The sequence below is a fragment of the Zalophus californianus genome, chromosome 6 (genome assembly GCF_009762305.2).
Source record: "Zalophus californianus isolate mZalCal1 chromosome 6, mZalCal1.pri.v2, whole genome shotgun sequence".
Taxonomy (NCBI): domain Eukaryota; kingdom Metazoa; phylum Chordata; class Mammalia; order Carnivora; family Otariidae; genus Zalophus; species Zalophus californianus.
In genome coordinates this window covers 92,099,341-92,117,142 of record NC_045600.1, presented here as the reverse complement: position 1 = coordinate 92,117,142, position 17,802 = coordinate 92,099,341, and the positions used below count along the sequence as shown (strand labels likewise).

Below are 17,802 nucleotides of genomic sequence, written 5' to 3'. Positions count from 1 at the left end.
GCCTGCTTCTCCCTCTCCCTCTGCCTGCCGCTCTGCCTACTTGTGCTCTCTCTCTGTCAAATAAATAAATAAAATCTTTAAAATAAAAAATAAATAAATAAATAAATAAATAACAGACACCTTAAAAAGAATGGGATCTCCTCGTGACCTTCAAAGTTACTCTTTTAGGGCGCCTGGGTGGCTCAGTTGGTTAAGTGACTGCCTTCGGCTCAGGTCATGATCCTGGAGTCCCTGGATCGAGTCCCGCATCGGGCTCCCTGCTCAGCGGGGAGTCTGCTTCTCCCTCTGACCCTCCCCCCTCTCATGTGCTTTCTCTCTCATTCTCTCTCTCTCAAATAAAGGAATAAAATCTTTAAAAAAAAAAAAAAAAGTTACTCTTTTAAAAAGCAAATGTGAAGAAAGGTGACATGTGAATGGAGTTCCCAACTACCTTACTGTGACAATTTCCAGTATACACAACAGTGCAGAGGATAAATTTTAGCATGCTGATCCCTACTCCCAAGGTCCCCCTGCAAAACAAGAACTTTTACCAGAAAAGAAACTAAGTATGAAGCAAAGTTAAAGACAAGGTGGCACTGGGATGCCTGAGTGGCTCAGTCAGTTAAGCATCTGCCTTTGGCTCAAGTCATGATCCCAGGGTCCTGGAATCAAGCCCCACATCAGGCTCCCTACTCAGCAGTGAGTGTGCTTCTCCCTCTCTAAAGGTATTCATGATCCATGGTCTAAACAAAGGATATTTCTCAGCAAGCTCAGCTATTTTGCCAACCAAATTGACAATAATATATTCTTCTTTGCTCTGATGTAAATATTCAAGCATTTTCTGGACAATCACTGTTATATTCTGTGCATTAGTAATTCTGTAAAGAAGCTCCAGAGTCTATTTAAGAAAGAGAAATAAAAACAGAATTATAAAACTATGCATGATAACTCCAATAAATTCAGCAATATACAGGTTTATAATACAGTTGATTCTCCCATTTTTGCATAGATCAACTGGGCAGTCGGTTAACAGGTGTTAAAGAAATGCACATTTTAACTGAAATAGAACTTAGGTAGAACCAATCTAGTGTCAAAAAAATTAATTATGATCAATTTCAAAGTCTAAAAGCCTTCTACTGATCTTAATAAGTATAATCTGACTACTTCTACATAAAAGGCCGTGTAAAGACTAAAAAGTTAAAAGGCATATAATCTATAAAAAATAGAACAGCTTCCTAAACCTACATTACTTATGCCTGTATGTGCACGTATATACACATACATACATACACATAAAAAATCCAGTCTTGCAAACTGTATTTTCCAAACTACCCAAACAATAGAAAACAGCCCTTGAGCAGGTTTGTCAGCTGAGGGCAAATGGCCTCTAAGGGACAGACAAAGGTTGGTGGCTCAAGTGCTTCAAAGCGTTATTAGCAAGGCCTATGTTCAGAATCTCAGGCAGCAAGGAAAAACCATGTTATAGCCACCTTCTCAGTGCTCAGGAATATACTTCTTGCTTCTTCAAGTAAGATGAAGGAAGACCAGTACCACAGTAAGCTCCCATTTGGCTGGGCTTTCTGAGGCCCTACATTAAGGTTCTAAAAATATTATAACTCCCAGAAATCAATATGAGACCAAGGGCAGTACTGAGAAGGTATCATTTACTGGTATTTTAGGATCAACAACATTAGCTGCAAGAGAATGTCCACATACCCTACTTGTCAAACTTGTTCAAAATACCTTCAGGGATCTTTATAATTTTGCAATCTTTATAGCCAGGATTTCAAGTACAAAAGATAACTGTTTCAGTTTATATTTAACTCCATTTAAAATCTATAAAAACACAGGTCGCCTTATCAATAGTTTTCAATTTATCTAGCTGTCTCAGACATGCTCCCTGTAGACTCTAAACTATATATTTTTAGATAATTTACACCCAATTTATTTCCTACTCTAAGACCATACAATTTGGCATTTTCAGGACAGTATGGGATATGGTTTTAGGAACTGCATGGCTAGAGGTCTTTTATACTAGCTCCTTCTTGTCTTCTTTCTCCCTGTAAGAAACAAAGGTAATAAAACCAGGTAAAAGGGAATCCCAGTCCAAAGCAACAGGTCACTCCATACCCAGGGACCAAAGTTCTTGGTATGCAACTACTTATAGAGGTTAGATGTGACAGTGGCATTCAAAGAGACAGTACTACAGGGCCTTCTTGGGACACCACTGATACTCAGTATCTTCCCCAAAGAATTCAAACTACTTTTCTCACTATAGGTAATACACAAACAGATCAGACATGATCATTTTAAACAGATCAGACATGATAACTTTATTTTCCCTTTGATTCTCATTTTTAAATGAGAGCCCCCAAATTAAATATAGCAATAAGAAAACTGTACCTAAGTCAACTCTGTTCAATTTAGTAGCCAATCACACAAAGAAAATGCATGCTCTGTATCTGTTCAAAGTGGAAGAGCCATACAGTTATTAGCTATTGTCCTTTGGTGCTGTATCATTTTTCTATGATGCCTATACATAGAAATTAGTATATCTGTAAACTTCCCAGATTCATTTGAGGCAGGTAACAATTTTCAGAAGATTAAAAATATGAATGCAAAAAGAAAAAATATGGGGCACCTGGGTGGCTCAGTTAAGCGTCCGACTCTGGATTTCAGCTCATGTCATGATCTCAGGGTCATGAGATGAAGCCCTGCCTCAGGCTCTGTGCTGAGTGTGGAGCCTGCTTAAGATTCTCTCTCTCCCTCTCCCTCTGCCTCTCACTCTCTGTTCTTTATCTCAAAAAACAAAAACAAAAAACCCCCCGTATATATATATATAGATAGATAGATAGATAGATGACAATTTCTCAAAAATATTTTTATTTCAAAAATAGCACCTTTTAAAATTCAAAATGTATAATCTTATCTTTTAAAATTACAATTGCTTAATGAAATAGTTTTCTTTCAATAAATATTTTTAACTCATTGCTTTTAAGTAATTTAGATGTTCAATAACATCTAAAGATGTTCAATTCTTTATTATTTTTAAAATCAAAAATAAAAATATCTACTCTACTAGGTCCCATATACCATTTTAAATGAAGGTACAGAGTGATTTCTTCAATGAAAATTAACAGAAATACTTATATAGACACCCAAGTGGACAATGAAGCTATTTTACAAAAGGAAAAAGTTGAAAAAAAATTAAGTAAATTATACCCCTTTCTTTCCAAGCAACTCAAATAATTTTGGGGATGTCTTTATTAATTCTTTCAATATTCCTACATATTTAATATAGAAAACATTAGCCCACTTTACATATGTTAAGGAGAATATGAAAAAATATTAACAGTCATAAATTACACCTTAAGTTGTATTAACAGAAAGATCTGGAAATAGGATTCAGTTTTCCTCTTGAACCAAAAAGATATTAACGAGTCCATACAGGTAACTGAACCTAACTCCTCCAACTCATAGTTTAAATCCATTTGTGAGGCTACTGACACAAGGATTTTTTAGAAAAGCTCCTGAAATTTTAGTAGAAAGAATAAAATATACTCAAAAGTTAAAATACACGTGTGTACACATACACACACACACACATACACAACGCCCACTACTTGATTCCATAATACCAAAAAAAAAGTTTAAAAGTTCTAACACTTTGCATATACTATTCAAAATACTAGTTTACCTCTCTTTTAATAATGGGATCAGGATGGTCTAAGCATTCAATTATTGTCATCTGGTGCTGAAGAGCCAGAGTGGGATCCTGTTGGATAACATAGGTAAGAGCCTTCAGTCCTAGAAACAAAGATTACATTATACAATTGACTGAAAACAAATACCCAGCAAATTTCAAGAGCTCTCTTTGTAATTTCTGTCAATATCTAATCATCTTGGGGCACCTGGGTGGCTCAGTCATGATCTCAGGGTCATAAGATCGAGCCGAGCCCTGTGTTGGGCTCCACCCTCAGCAGGGAGTCTGCTTGAAATTCTCTCTTCCTCTCCCTCTGCTCTCCGCTCCCCCCCCCCCATTCATGGGTGCATGTGAGCGTCTCTCTCGCTCTCTCGAATAAATAAATAAGTAAAATCTTTTTAAAAAATTATCTAATCATCTTACCCAAATATTTGAGATTTATTTTAGGTGACAGAACAAATTTTCCAATGCACTTGGCAGCCTTCTCAAGTAATTCTGATTTAGGATAAATAGAATAAACTGTATGTACACATTCAAACAGAATAGCTAGAGAAAGAAAATATAAAATATCAGGGATCATGTTTAGGCATAATAAAAAACATACTTGTATAGAACTCACAACAAAACAAACTAATTAAAAGGTCAGTTTTAGTAAAAAATCTTATTTATGAAAAAATTTCAAAGTTAGGAACTTTGTTGTTTTCAGGTTTACAGAGTTATTAGGATTATGTTACCACAGCACAACTGAAAGAGAATTATTTATATATTAATAGATAAAAATGATGAATTCATTCATGCAACAAGTATTTACTCAACACCTCCTATGTGCCAGGCATTGGTGTAATGATATGGATACAGCAGTGGTTAGGAAAAAAAAAAAAAAAAAGACAAAAAACCCCTGTCCTTAATGATGCTCCATTTTCTATTGTAACTGACATGGTTTCCTTTACAGATTCCTCCCATTCGGAACTCTCCTGCTATCAAATTGTGTTAGTACAAAAGCTTCTCATTACTCATCTAAAAACTTATTTAGATGCTTGTAAGATTTCTGGAAAGCTAGTACAGGTAAAATTAATAGTTTGAAAATTGCATTTATTAGTCAACTTAGGCATAAATGAGCTGAAAAAAGAATTTAACAGGTTTTTAAATTATTTTTCCACCGGAGCTAAGTCCCTTTATTCCTCAACTCTACAAAAATCTAAGTCCACAAAATGAAACAGAAGCCGCCCTGCTGCCTCCCCTCTACAGTAGTTTCAAAAAAGTGCTTCTGAAGATTTCTAAACATAAAAACACGATATGAAGTTTTGTTTTCTCTTCCAGAGCAACCCAGGTCCTAACCAAAATATCATCAAGTAAAAATTACCAAATTAAAAATTAGTAACATTCTACCATATGTGATACTGTGGTTTTATCATATGTATTTTGGGTAGGGCTATGCACAAAATTTGAAGTTCCACTGATCCCATAACCTTCAGACTGGACTTTACTTTCATATGAAGTAAGTCTCTCTTGACCCCACTCTGGTAGGGAGATGTGGGTACCACCCAGTGGGGGTGGAAGCCCAGGTTCTCCACTCTGCCTCCTTGTTTCCTTCTGGGTAGGGGATGGGAACATCCGCTGATACTATCCTGCCTGGGAAAGAAAGTGGCATTACTTCATTAGTGCTCCCTACATGGCCTCCACTGACACTGCTGGGGTGGCCTGAGTATCTCTGACCAGAGGTGAAGGCTCTGACTCTCCACCAGCTTCCTCTAACACCACTCCAGCAAAGAGGGGAGAGGTACTTTGTTAACCTCCTATCCCTAAATATGTGAAATCCAGGCTTCCCACATCATCTCCACTGACAGTGCACCTGGCAGGGGTGAAATTCTGGCTCTCCTCTTGGGCTTCTCCACCACAAGTCCAGTGGAGGGCTGGGAAGCTGGTTACACCTGGTGACGTGGAAATCTTGGCTTCCCACTCAGTCTTTTCTGCCATGACATAATTTGCTGTGTGTGATGCTTGGCTGGAATAGAGAAGCTACTGCTATCTTGCTATTTTGCCCTTTTCTTGCCAGTCCTTTGGCTAGGACAGCAGGCTTTTTTCTTGGGGCATTTTTGTCTGCGCCTGTCAGCATTTCCAGGTTGCTGGCTCTCCAGTACCCAGTCTGGGAACTATGAGGCAAAAAGAAAACCCAGGGTACTCACCATGGTGTTGTTCCTTGCATCCGAAGGTCCCTAACCAGTCTACTTTCATTTCTCCACCTTTCAGAGTCGTATGCTAATTTGACATATAATATCCACTAAGTGGGAAAAACAGGGAAGTGTACTTCTATCTACTTTTGATGGTTCTGTTCCTTGTACTCCATTTTATATAATTCTCCCAATTTACTGAATAGCTTACCAAAAATGTTACTCTCATCTTATCAGTACCCTGCCTAAAAAACTTCCATACCTCTGGATTTATATAGTATAAAGTCCAAACTCATTTGGCTCCCACAAGAGGACCTCTGCAACATGGCCTTTCCACTGCTCCCACTATGAACGGTCCATGCAGGCTGCTGGTAAGTCAGTATTCTCTGAAGCAGTTTTAAATATCCCCACTTCTGCACTTTCTCTCATGTTCCCTCTGCCTAGACCCCCTAGACCTCCCTTCTGGCTATCTGAATCCTACCTACCTTTCAGGGCCTCATTACATCAATAAATCCTTATGTGTGTCCTCAGACCCACAGTGACCTTGACCACCTCTGGACTCCTGTAATATTTATTCCCTGCACCACCCCTTAGCATTCTACCTTATACTGGTATTATGCTTTCATAAATAAGCTATTTCTCCCATTACATTGTAAATTCCTTGAAGACAAAGATTGTATTTTACACTTCTTCATATGCTCTATATCACTTTGTACAATGCCTGGTACATAACAGTAGTCAATAAATGTCTTTGATGTGATTTATGTCTTGATTTAACTTTAAGGTAAGTTGTAATAATGGAGCTGTCATAAAAATATGGTTTAGAAAGTATAAAGACTAAAATTCAATCAGACAACTGATAAAAGTAATCTTCTTTTCCTTTAATTCAATTAAAACATATTACTCATTGATTAACCTAGTGCCAGATACTGGGATAGACACAGTCTCTTCCCTTATGAAGTTGATAATTTAAAATTCACATTCTTAAGCAAAAAAATATTTATGTTAGCACTACTAGAAAAGTCTACCAATGATAAAATCACTGTAAGTTATAAACCATATCAATACAAAAAGGGGGGGAGCCTAACAATGGAAAGTTTAATAAAGGAAATAAATAAAACAAAAGAAACTATAAGGTTTCCATGGCAAGGTGAACACTGAACTGACAGCCTACGAAGAAACGAACTGTTGGTGTTGGTCCCAGGAATCTTAATAAAGGAAAGACGCCCTAGTGGAGAACATTAAAAAATATTTCCTCAGGTATACAGCATTCTCCAAATCAAAGGAATGGGTAACAGTGGCTATCTCCAAGAAGGGGAACTGGGTGGTGGGTGGTAAGGGTCAAAGGGACAATTACTGTTCACTGTATACCTTTGCATACCTTTTGAATTTTGAACCATGTGCATATATTACCTATTCAAAAAAATAAAATTAAAGCTGAAATGTCAATTACCAAAAAAACAAAAACAAAAACTTTCTGTAAGAAAAAGAAAAGCAAATCCTTAAATGATTCTAAACAGAATTCCTTGAGAGCCTTTTAAACTCTTATCCTACATGCTAATTGTATCTCAAAAAAAACTTTTTACTTGGCTGCCTGCAAAGACTCTGACACTTCTTTAGAGCTTCTGGCAGTTCCTGGCCAAACCACCTTGCCAGTAAGGATCATCCTTACCTCTGGCCTGACTCTTCTCGTTAGACAGTAGGATCCTAGATAATATCATTATGGGATATTATAGCATAATGGCATCATTATGCTATACACTCATAAGGGCAGGGACTGTGTCTACCTCATTTTCCTTTAATCTCCCAGACTCATCATAGAAAAATAAATCAATCAACTCCTTCCTCAATCTGTACCTAGTTTACAAATCAAGTTTTTGTTCTGTAAGCCTTCAATGAATGCTGGTTGAACAAGTGAATAAGCCACTTTTATTGCCTTAATTACCATTTATTCATGCAAAACATAAATCTATCCTACAAAATTTACCATCTCAATTTACTATCATATATATTATCATCCTCGTACTAGTCTTACACATGCAATCCTTTCTCCTTATTCCTACTCCATCTTTGTCAAGCATTTTTCTTACAGTTAAACTAGTGCAATCTCTGCCCTCTAGTCCACCCTACGTTTCTATAATCATTGTCCTTAAAGATTCACAGTTTACCACTGTCTGAAAGAACAATGGTCTTCACAGTATTTTACTAGATTAAGAAATGACTTCTCACTGAGTTAATCTCTCAATGTCTCCTTACTGTTCTTCTCCAGTGCATGCAAAATTCAAACTGCTTTACTTTGCTTCTGAACATTTCCAAATACCCCAATTTCTTTACTGAGCTTTTTCAAACTAATCAATAAAGAACTAATAGTTCCTCTCTCTGGCTATTAAGCTTGGAAGTTTTTGAGTTACTTTCCTAAGTCCTCCACCCGCAAATTACTCGTCTCATATCACTAACTTGCTTTATAAAGCTGGACGTGACATATAGCTACCGCCTACATATTTACTGCCCCACACGTATATATCTCTGTCTACACTCTCCTGTTCCTTCGGTTGTCCTTGTTCTTTCTCTCACCTAAGGCTAGCTGCTCTTTCTCCCACAGCACCCTAGAATTCTCCTCTGTAACATTTACACCACCTGACCCTTTCCATCTAGTCTGTGAGATCAATGATAATACTGTTTTATTCGTAACTGTACTCCAAGCACCTTGCACAGGACCCGACAAAACACAGAAATGTAAGGAACCTTTGATGACTAGTTGACTGATTTATTTAAGTACTGTCTTCCTAAGTACGGAACAGATCTACTGTGTTAACCTTTACAGTCAATTAGACCCTTAGTGAATACTTTCAATATAAAAACAATTCTCTTTAAAATATTTAGAAAAGAGAGAGATAATTTTAATAATGAATTTAGGTCAACATTTAAAACAATGCCATAATTTCAAATTATTTCTATTAGTTATCTAATGCTTGCACTGAAAAATAATAACCCAAAGAACCATCTTAAAAATTAACATATACAATTCTTTTGGAATTTATAGTATTCTAACACGCATTTTGTTACAATCCTGAAAAACACTGATAATCATTAGAGTAGCATTTACATATGTTACCTACCATATGTGACATTGTGATTTAGCTCGGCTCTTCGTAAGGATTCATCAAGAACATCATACATTAATTCACTTGTCCTGTTTAAAAGATATTTTATTTGCAGTAGAATTATAGTATTATAACTCAATAAAACAGTTTTTCAAACTTCTCTCTCTTTAAAACTGAGGATCTACAGAAAAGAAGTGAAAGAAATTCATTTTATGAAGCTATGGGAATTTCACTTCTTCAAGATTCCATATGTTCTTTTTCTTGAGTTTAATTTCCTGCTTTATCAAAGCTGACTAGTCAATGGAGAGATATCCCTAAGTCAATCAACTCTTTCCTCTACCTGTACCTAGTCTACGAATCAAGCTTTTGTTTGGTTGAACATACTACCTTTTATAATTTTATTTATAATAAAATATGCTACCTGTTTCAAGTTACTACAGTAATACCTCACATATCCAGATTATTCCAGACAGTAACCACATAGTCTTTAAAAAATATTCAAATACTAGTCTTTCTTTGAGCAGCACCAGGTTCTCTGGAAAAAAAATTTTAACTTTCATTTACGTTAAATATAAAGAAATTACATTTTGTGAAATGGGTTTGTATCATACCTATGCCTTTATGCTTACTGATTACATTTACAGTAACTGGGTTGAGGTAGATACTGTAAGAAAATGCAGTGCTTTGTAGAGCACTCTGCCTCCCAACCTAGAAAAGTCCTCTGCAAGAGGTCAGTGTGAAACTATGGCTTCTCAACTGGCATTTCTGTCTATGTTTTACAAATTCGAAAAGCACGAATAGAAAAAAGAACTACCATCAACATACAATACACATAGTAGTCTTGCAGAGAAACTACACTATAAAACAAAGAGATCAAAATAATGTGAGGCTACACAAATAACACATGATGTATGTTACATCTTTTTCAGAAAATTTCTTTTTTCCAAATATACAGCTATAAAATTTAATTTGAAGTGCATGTGCTTTTATTCTGTCTTGACTAAAGTATAACTATCCAGTGAGAATCCAGGACCATATTCTAAAATCCTTCATTTTATTGTGTAAGCACTTTTTCCAGACAATAACCACAAAGCAGACATTACAACCCTTCCCCCGCCCCAAATTTGGTAATACTACACCTAGATTACAGTCTAGTTTCTCAATTTTAAAAGCCAGTGTCTGGCGTAGGAGTCATAATTAACCACATGAAAATGTGGAAACATCTGCAGACATGATCAAGCAACATTAATAACCTAAAACTAAGAATGCTATAAAACACAAGAAAATATTCAAACAACAGACATAAAAGAATATAAATATAAGAAGACTTTTCCAGTAAATTAGCTCTTTCATTAAATACATTAGAATCTGTTATAAAATAACATTTTTACTTTGCCACACTGAGCTAAGCATGTCTTGAGAAACACAAGATTTGTGTTAACATAAAATGTCAGAGTTAGGACAAAGGAGAAAATATTCTAATGTTCTACAACATCATAAGAGTTCCACTCTTTATTTACTTCATTGAGCCTAATTCTATTCAACTGAGCTCTCTGGAGGTAAGCTCTCTCTTTATACATATTCTTTGTAACTTTGTACGTATTCCCCAAATTCATCCATAAAGGAATGAGTTAATGAATTTAGTAAACAACATATTATCACTGGATCTTTTTAGACAAGTGAGGTCTGGTTGCATTACTATGAAATTCATGATTTTAAAACAGACTTCCAGTGAACTCCAACTAGAGCTACACAATAGGATAGGCTGGATTATATAAAATTAGGACAAACATTTGTAATGTGCAGATGTACTCCCATCACCTCTAGTTTTTTTACTCAGATTTCGTCAGGAATTGAGATTCCGAAACACAGGAAAAGGTAACATAGCAGTACCAGAAGTGATACAGTCCAATTAGCTCTCATTAGGAGCTCCAGGCAGATGGACACTGACATGACACTGACAAGGCATTACTAGGAGCAAGAGCCTAGAGGACAATACCTTTGTAAAGCGCTAAGGAATTAGAAGGTACCCTACTGCATAGAGAAGAACCATCTTTCATAAAGTGAAAACACTGATTAGCAAATTTTTTTTTTTTAGCATATATTTTCTTAAGAGAGAAACACATCAAGGACTCAAGCCATGGTCCTTGCTCTCAAGGGAACTAAAATCTAGTTGGACTTGCTCTTGAACAGTTCAGGAAAAAAATTTTAAAATATGTGTGCACACATGCACATATATAGTGAGAAAGAATAATAACACAAATGCAAATAATTGATGTCTCTATGTAAAGGGTATAAGGAAGCTTCTTGTACTTTCTTGCAACTTCTCTGTAAGTTTGAAAAACTATGGCAAAATAAAAAGTTATAAAAGATATATATAACTGAATAGACACCCATAAAAAGTTTAATAGAAAGTATTGGCTAAAAAGATAACTCAGACAAATGAATTAAGATGAAGGACTCACATCCAACCAGAGCAAGAGTCAGCAAACTATAGTCTGCAGGCCTATGCTGGCTGAATGTTTGTTTTTGTATGGCTGCAGGATAAGAATGGTTTTTACATTTTTAAATTATTGGGGAGAAAAAAATCAAAGAATAATATTTCACAACACATGAAGATTATATGAAATTCAAGTTTAACATCCATAAAGTTTTTTTGGAACACAGCAATGTTCATTCATTTATGTAATGTCTATGGCTGCTTTTGAGCTATACAACAGCAGGCTTGAATGGTTGCAACAGACAACATACAGCCCACAAAGCTTAAAATATTTACTGTCTGGCCCTTTACAGAAAGTTTCCCAATCCCTAAGCTAGAATGATTAAGAAGGCTTCATGAAAGATATGGAGCCTCAGAAGTCCCTATGAGCAGGACTTAGATAAGCAAAGAGCCAGGATTATCCTAGCAACCTGTTATGTACTTCTTACAGTGGTTTATTTATCATTATTAAGACAATTAAACAATGGGAGAATCTGACTTATGAAACTTCTAGGTGACAGGCTATCAGGGTATCAAGTTTACTTAGAATAGTTTACCTTTGATCATCTTTTCCTAGAAGTCCTAGTATTCTCAAGAGCTGGATTTGTAACCATGGTGCCGGCACACTGTGGTAATTGAAATCTACTGGGAGCTTTCCTCCAACTACTTGCTTCAATATTGTTACAAAACTCCCCGTCAAGTCCTTATATCCAGATGGATTTTCCTATACCCAAAAAACAAAACAAAAAATGTTCTGTTAATAATAATGTCTTATCAAATATAAAACAGACCTGGTTGAAATGCCATACAGAATCTAACTTAGTATATGTTCACTTAGAAGTTTCATGTGCACATTTAATGAAACAGTACTCTAATCTAATTAGTTTGATTTCTTCCTTGATGAAACTACTCTGGCTACCTGATCCAAAGCTATCATCCCCCAAAAAGCTTCCACCAAAAGCTACTTGTCCCCATAGAGTCTTAATCACATTTCATAAATTCTTATAATTACATCTTATATAGAACTTTTACTAGACAGTATCAGCAATTATATCAAAAAAGGAAAAGAACTGGCATACTGAAAAGGGGCAGTGTTATTTCTACTTTTGATAAAAATCAAGGTCTGTTTGCAATCTCCGACCTTTATTTGCAAAAGACTTCTCATGTAAACGATCTAAATGTGTTCTGGGTGGAAGAGCACAAGGCACAGTCAAGACTACTCAACCATTCAAACCTCCCCAGATCAGTGCATCTGCCTTTTAAAAAATTAATTAACCCTATAGTATTTAAACATACCTGTGTTTCTGAGTGAGTGTGCTTTGCTTATCTATCTGACTAATCTCTTGGACTGGGGAAATTACATATACATTCTTCAAAGTAAACATCAGACTCTTCATTATAATTTTTATTTCATTATCAAGGGCACATTTTTGGAAGGGAAATAATAGCTCTTTCAAAGTTTAGTAAACATTAGAGGAAAAATAAGATTTAACATGAAATATCTATTTATACCAATCTATTTTGGAGCACAATGCATAAAAATGAGGATAAGCTTCAATTCTGTAATTGTAAATTGAATTCAATAACATATGCCATTTTGTTATATAATACTCATGGAGTCTCTCACACACATATAAAACATACAAAGGGTTTCAGGCAATACACTGGGGCTGAATTAGTGTAAATCTGTATCACCATTTAGAAAATTTTACCATACCATTCAACCTTCTTTTTTCATTTGACACAGTATAATGTAAGGAGTCAACACTGTAGTCCATATACCTTGCACAACCCCCACTGGCTCTCCTCATTTCTATAAGCTATAAAGTTGTATAAAAGAAAGTCACTGCTTCGGGCACCTAGGTGGCTCAGATGGTTAAGTGATCAGAGAGTCCAAGGATCAGGCCCCACACCAGGCCCCGAGTTGGGCTCCGTACTCAGCGAGGAGTCTGCTTCTTCTCCCTCTACCCCTCCCCTGCTTGTGCTCTCTCTCTCCGGTATATAAATAAAAATTTTTTTTATGGGTGCCTGGGTGACTCAGTTGTTAAGTGTCTGCCTTCGGCTCAGGTCATGATCCCAGGGTTCTGGGATCGAGCCCCACATCGGGCTCCCTGATTGGCGGGAAGCCTGCTTCTCCCTTTCCCACTCCCTCTGTGTTCCCTCTCTTGCTGTGTCTCTCTCTCTGTCAAATAAATAAAATCTTTAAAAATAAATAAATAAAAATATTTTTTTTAAAAATTTAAAAGTTCACTGCTTGAAAAACCGCAAATCTGCAAATTTCAATATTCTTCTATAGCTATTTTTCCATACACCTTTAGTTAACTCAAAAAATCTTAGTCATTTAAAAAACAGACTAATTCTGTAATGTGCCTACAACTCATGCTATCAAACAACTTGCAAAAATTAATATTAAAAAGTCAACAGTAAAAACTTGAAATGTTAATTAAGCATTTTACTGAAAAATCTGAGTTTTCTTTTAATTCCATAATTAATTTTTCTAATGGCAACTACTCAGTACCTCCTGAAATTTCCAACTTACCTTAATCATCCTAAAGTATATGTGCAAAGAAGCAGCCATGACCCCAACATCTCTGTCACAAAGTGCTTTCCGAAACTTAATGTGAATATGCTGTACTTGATTAGGAGCAATGAGGTGGAATTTATATAATGCCAGAACAGCTTTTCTTCGTATAATCTCTCTAAAGATAAAAAATAAAATCTAAACAAACCATCTGACTTGTCATGCATTTAGTTTGAAAAGACTGTAGATGAGATGATTTCAAAATATCAGCTATATAAGAAGAATTATACATTTATTATTTTATTCTAATCCACCAAACTATAAAAAGTGGTTATCTCCAAGAGGTAAGACCTCAAGAGACTAACTGCCCACGTTATATATATCTTTAGTTACATAATTTTTGGTAACAAGCATGTATTTATTATATTTGAAACTAGAACAAACAAGGAAGAAAAACAAACTCCTTAATTCTCTAATTCCACTTTTGAAAGCTATCTCTCTAGAAACTGGGAAAGAATCAACACTTCTAATCTATAAGAGGTAATTCTGCCTAGTAATATTAAACAGTCTCTTTATTAATATCGAAAATCTCATTCACATTCTACCTTTTAATATTTCTTTTTTTGTACCATGGGCAAGCATATTCCAAATACTTTAGGGAGGCAGGGCAATAGAAAGGGAGACTCACATTAAAAGATGTTACTCTTCCCCTTGCCCAGCTCATGTTTCAAAAATGTCATTACAGTGAAGAGGAAAGTAAGAGCACCTGGGTCTCAGTGGGCTGAGTGTCTGCCGTCAGCTCAGGTCATGATCTTGGGGTCCTGGGATCAAGCCCTGCATTAGGCTCCCTGCTCAGTGGGGAGTCTGCTACTCCCTCTGCCTCTCCACCCACCCCCCAACCCTCTCACTTGTGCTTGCTCTCTCTCTCAAATAAAAACTTAAAAAAAAAAAACTGAAGAGGAAAGTATACACTAACCCTACACTTAATTTGTAACAGATAATGTCTAGCACACAAGAAACAAAAATAACAATCCTATATTCTAATGTAATTTCCAAGGAGGTATATTCCTTGTTATTCTCACTCATGTGCCTATTTCTAAATACTTCATATTTGCAGGCTATGCTGGCAGTGCTCATAACAGCAGCAAGTGTCACAAAAGTGAAATATTTACTTTTAGGTATTTCTGTTACCTTAAATCACAGAATCTCAAAATTGAGATTATTCAATGCAATCCTCTGTGTTCCAGTCAAGAATACCTTTTATAAATTTCTAACAAATGTCAAACTTAGCTTCTTCTAAATTCCATTAACAAGCAACTCACTATCTTCCTAGCCAAACTATGCGATGATGGAAAATTCTTTTTACAGAGAGAGCAAAAGCAGACTAACACAAGATTTGCCATTAATATCATTCATACTATGGTGGCTGTAAACTACATCTCAGTGTATTGCTATTGAGTGTTAACCAATTTCAGTTCTGAGAGAGAATAGGTAAATGAAGTAGGATAAAAGGAGGCAAACACTCAACAGGCTCAGGAATCCGCAGGCCTAACAAAAGACATCAGGGGACCTGGACAGAGGCTGGCATGGTGAAATTCGAAAGTCAAGTCCAAGTCACATGTTTGTGACATCCACTGGCCTACCTATGTTCTTCTGCATGGAGTTAGGTATGGCCACAACAGCAGAAGCAGAGTTTCAAAAAGTCTAACTGGGGGAAGACAGGAGAGGCCAGGTTTTGAAATTAGAGTACATGGGAAGCAATGAGGAAAAATGCAGTTCTCAGAAGGATTTCATACAAACGCTCAGTATTTGATTACCACAAAACAATGGGGATATGGAAAAATTGCATAAAAATAATGCTCTGCTATGATCAGATCAACCTGTAATTATCTAAGAAAAACAGTATTTTACTTCCAGTAATTAATTGTCTATAGCCATCATTTGTTCTCAACACAAATCTGACATAAATAAAACATTAAAGCAAGTCTGAAAAGCCTATGAAGTTATTCTATAATTCTTAGTAAGAGCTATCATTTTAGCCAGAAGATTCATGGTCCAAAATTTCTGAAAGAATACAAATCATAAGACAACATTTTATAATGTCAGAACACTAAAAATACTAGCTTAAAGAGACATGTAAAATAAATATTGCATGTATAACAAAAAAATATTAAGAATGTATATATAACTAAAATACTGTCATCACAAAAAAAAAAGGAAAAAGTGATTGCAAACTTTTTCCTAGCCCTAAAGGTTATGAAGTTAAGGCGCTTGGTTGAAAACAGAACAAAAATGAAATAACCCAAAACAAAACAGGGGCACCTGGGTGGCTCAGTCGGTTAAGTGACTGCCTTCGGCTCAGGTCAGTATCCGGGAGTCCCGGGATCAAGCCCAGCATCGGGCTCCCTGCTCAGTGAAGAGCCTGCTTCTCCCTCTGTCCCTCACCCCGCTTGTGCTTTCTTGCTCTTGCTCTCACTCTCTCTTAAATAAACAAATAAAATCTTTAAAAAAAAATAATTGGTGAAAAAGTAAGTCAAGCTGATAAAGAGAATTAAGGAATCTTATAAGATTAGCAAAATACTACAAGTTAAGGTTTATCTGGATATACTCTGCTATAAAATAGAATTTGAACGCTGCAGTTTTGCTATGAAATCAACCCCAATACATTGAAGCTCTGCATTCATAGTACTTGAACCACTGCCAGATTTTTTCCATTATTTCACTTTATCCTTAAAACAACTTTGTGAAAACTAACATGCTTCAACCAAACCCACAGAGCCAAAGGAAAAAGAGGACCACTGCTGGTTTGTGGTAGAACTGAGAGGAAAGCCACAGATTCCTGACACTAAACCTCACTGCCTCTCAGTTTAACTTTAGAAAGCTGCCTGGCACTTTCTCGAACCCACATAAAATAAAGGATGATGCTATCAGAGATTTTTTGCATTGTATGTGGCAGTCAAAGGATAGCCTCCACCCTAATAGCATTAAGTTAAAGTTATAATAAATTTTTTAGTTTGAATTTTTGTTTTGAAATATATATTATAGCCATGTATCCAAAAATAATTTACTTACTTAGAATGTTGAAGTTTATCTTCAATTAATGGAAGAACAGCTGGAATCATTTCTCGAGGGAAAATCTGGCTGACAATAGTAAGTGCCATACACACTTCTACCAGGTTAGTGCTCTGCAAATCCTGATGTAATGATTAAGCAAACAAAAGATTCAGTGCAAATTTTGAAACTCAGTGAGTTCAACATGGCAATGGTCCTACATACTTAACAGTTTTCTACTAACTTTCTAATTCATTTGTACATTCAGTACGGATCCTGGAGAAAAAGACAACAGCAAGACAACAGCGGGAAAAGTGCATCTGACTAAAAATCTAGGGATCTGCTTTCAAATGAAACCATAACAACAGCAGCAGGAGCATGTTTCATTTAACCCTTACAACTGGATTAAGTTCTATTATTAGCCTCATTTTATAAACTCAGAAACTGATCCAAAAGATCTTTCTAAGCCCATTCTGTAAGCCTGGCTTCTTCCAAAAATATCTAATTCAATATGATTGAGGTGAAATGTCAGCTGCCTGGAAGAATAATTTAAGACTTCATATTTATCAACATACAATACAGTACCTTCACAACTGTATTCACAAGGAGAAGCAGCAGTTCATGATTTTCATGTAGAAATAAAGAAACAGCCAAATAACCTATAAAATTTGAGGGGAAAAGTCTCATTATTAGCTGCCAAAAATGAACTTTTCCCAAGAAATTAAACAAAGCAATAATATATTCAAAAATTTAAGTGTCAAAGATAACAGCTACAGGTAACTATAAAGACGGAT

General features: G+C 35.9%; 1 protein-coding gene across 5 annotated transcripts in view; it reads right to left on the bottom strand.

The window, feature by feature from the left end:
• The window catches only part of AP4E1 (adaptor related protein complex 4 subunit epsilon 1), a 119,859-nt gene that overhangs the window by 24,677 nt on the left and 77,380 nt on the right, over nucleotides 1-17,802 (bottom strand). For 4 of the 5 annotated variants that reach the window (XM_027570763.2, XM_027570762.2, XM_027570766.2 and 1 more), the window contains 8 exons: nucleotides 17,594-17,667; nucleotides 17,030-17,151; nucleotides 13,976-14,135; nucleotides 11,994-12,160; nucleotides 8,973-9,046; nucleotides 4,106-4,228; nucleotides 3,677-3,786; nucleotides 738-877 (listed from right to left, as the gene is read on the bottom strand). In XM_027570763.2, the coding sequence (XP_027426564.1) occupies nucleotides 738-877; nucleotides 3,677-3,786; nucleotides 4,106-4,228; nucleotides 8,973-9,046; nucleotides 11,994-12,160; nucleotides 13,976-14,135; nucleotides 17,030-17,151; nucleotides 17,594-17,667 (970 nt within the window). The remainder of the gene's footprint in view (nucleotides 1-737; nucleotides 878-3,676; nucleotides 3,787-4,105; nucleotides 4,229-8,972; nucleotides 9,047-11,993; nucleotides 12,161-13,975; nucleotides 14,136-17,029; nucleotides 17,152-17,593; nucleotides 17,668-17,802) is intronic. The other variant, XM_027570764.2, reaches the window with a different exon arrangement.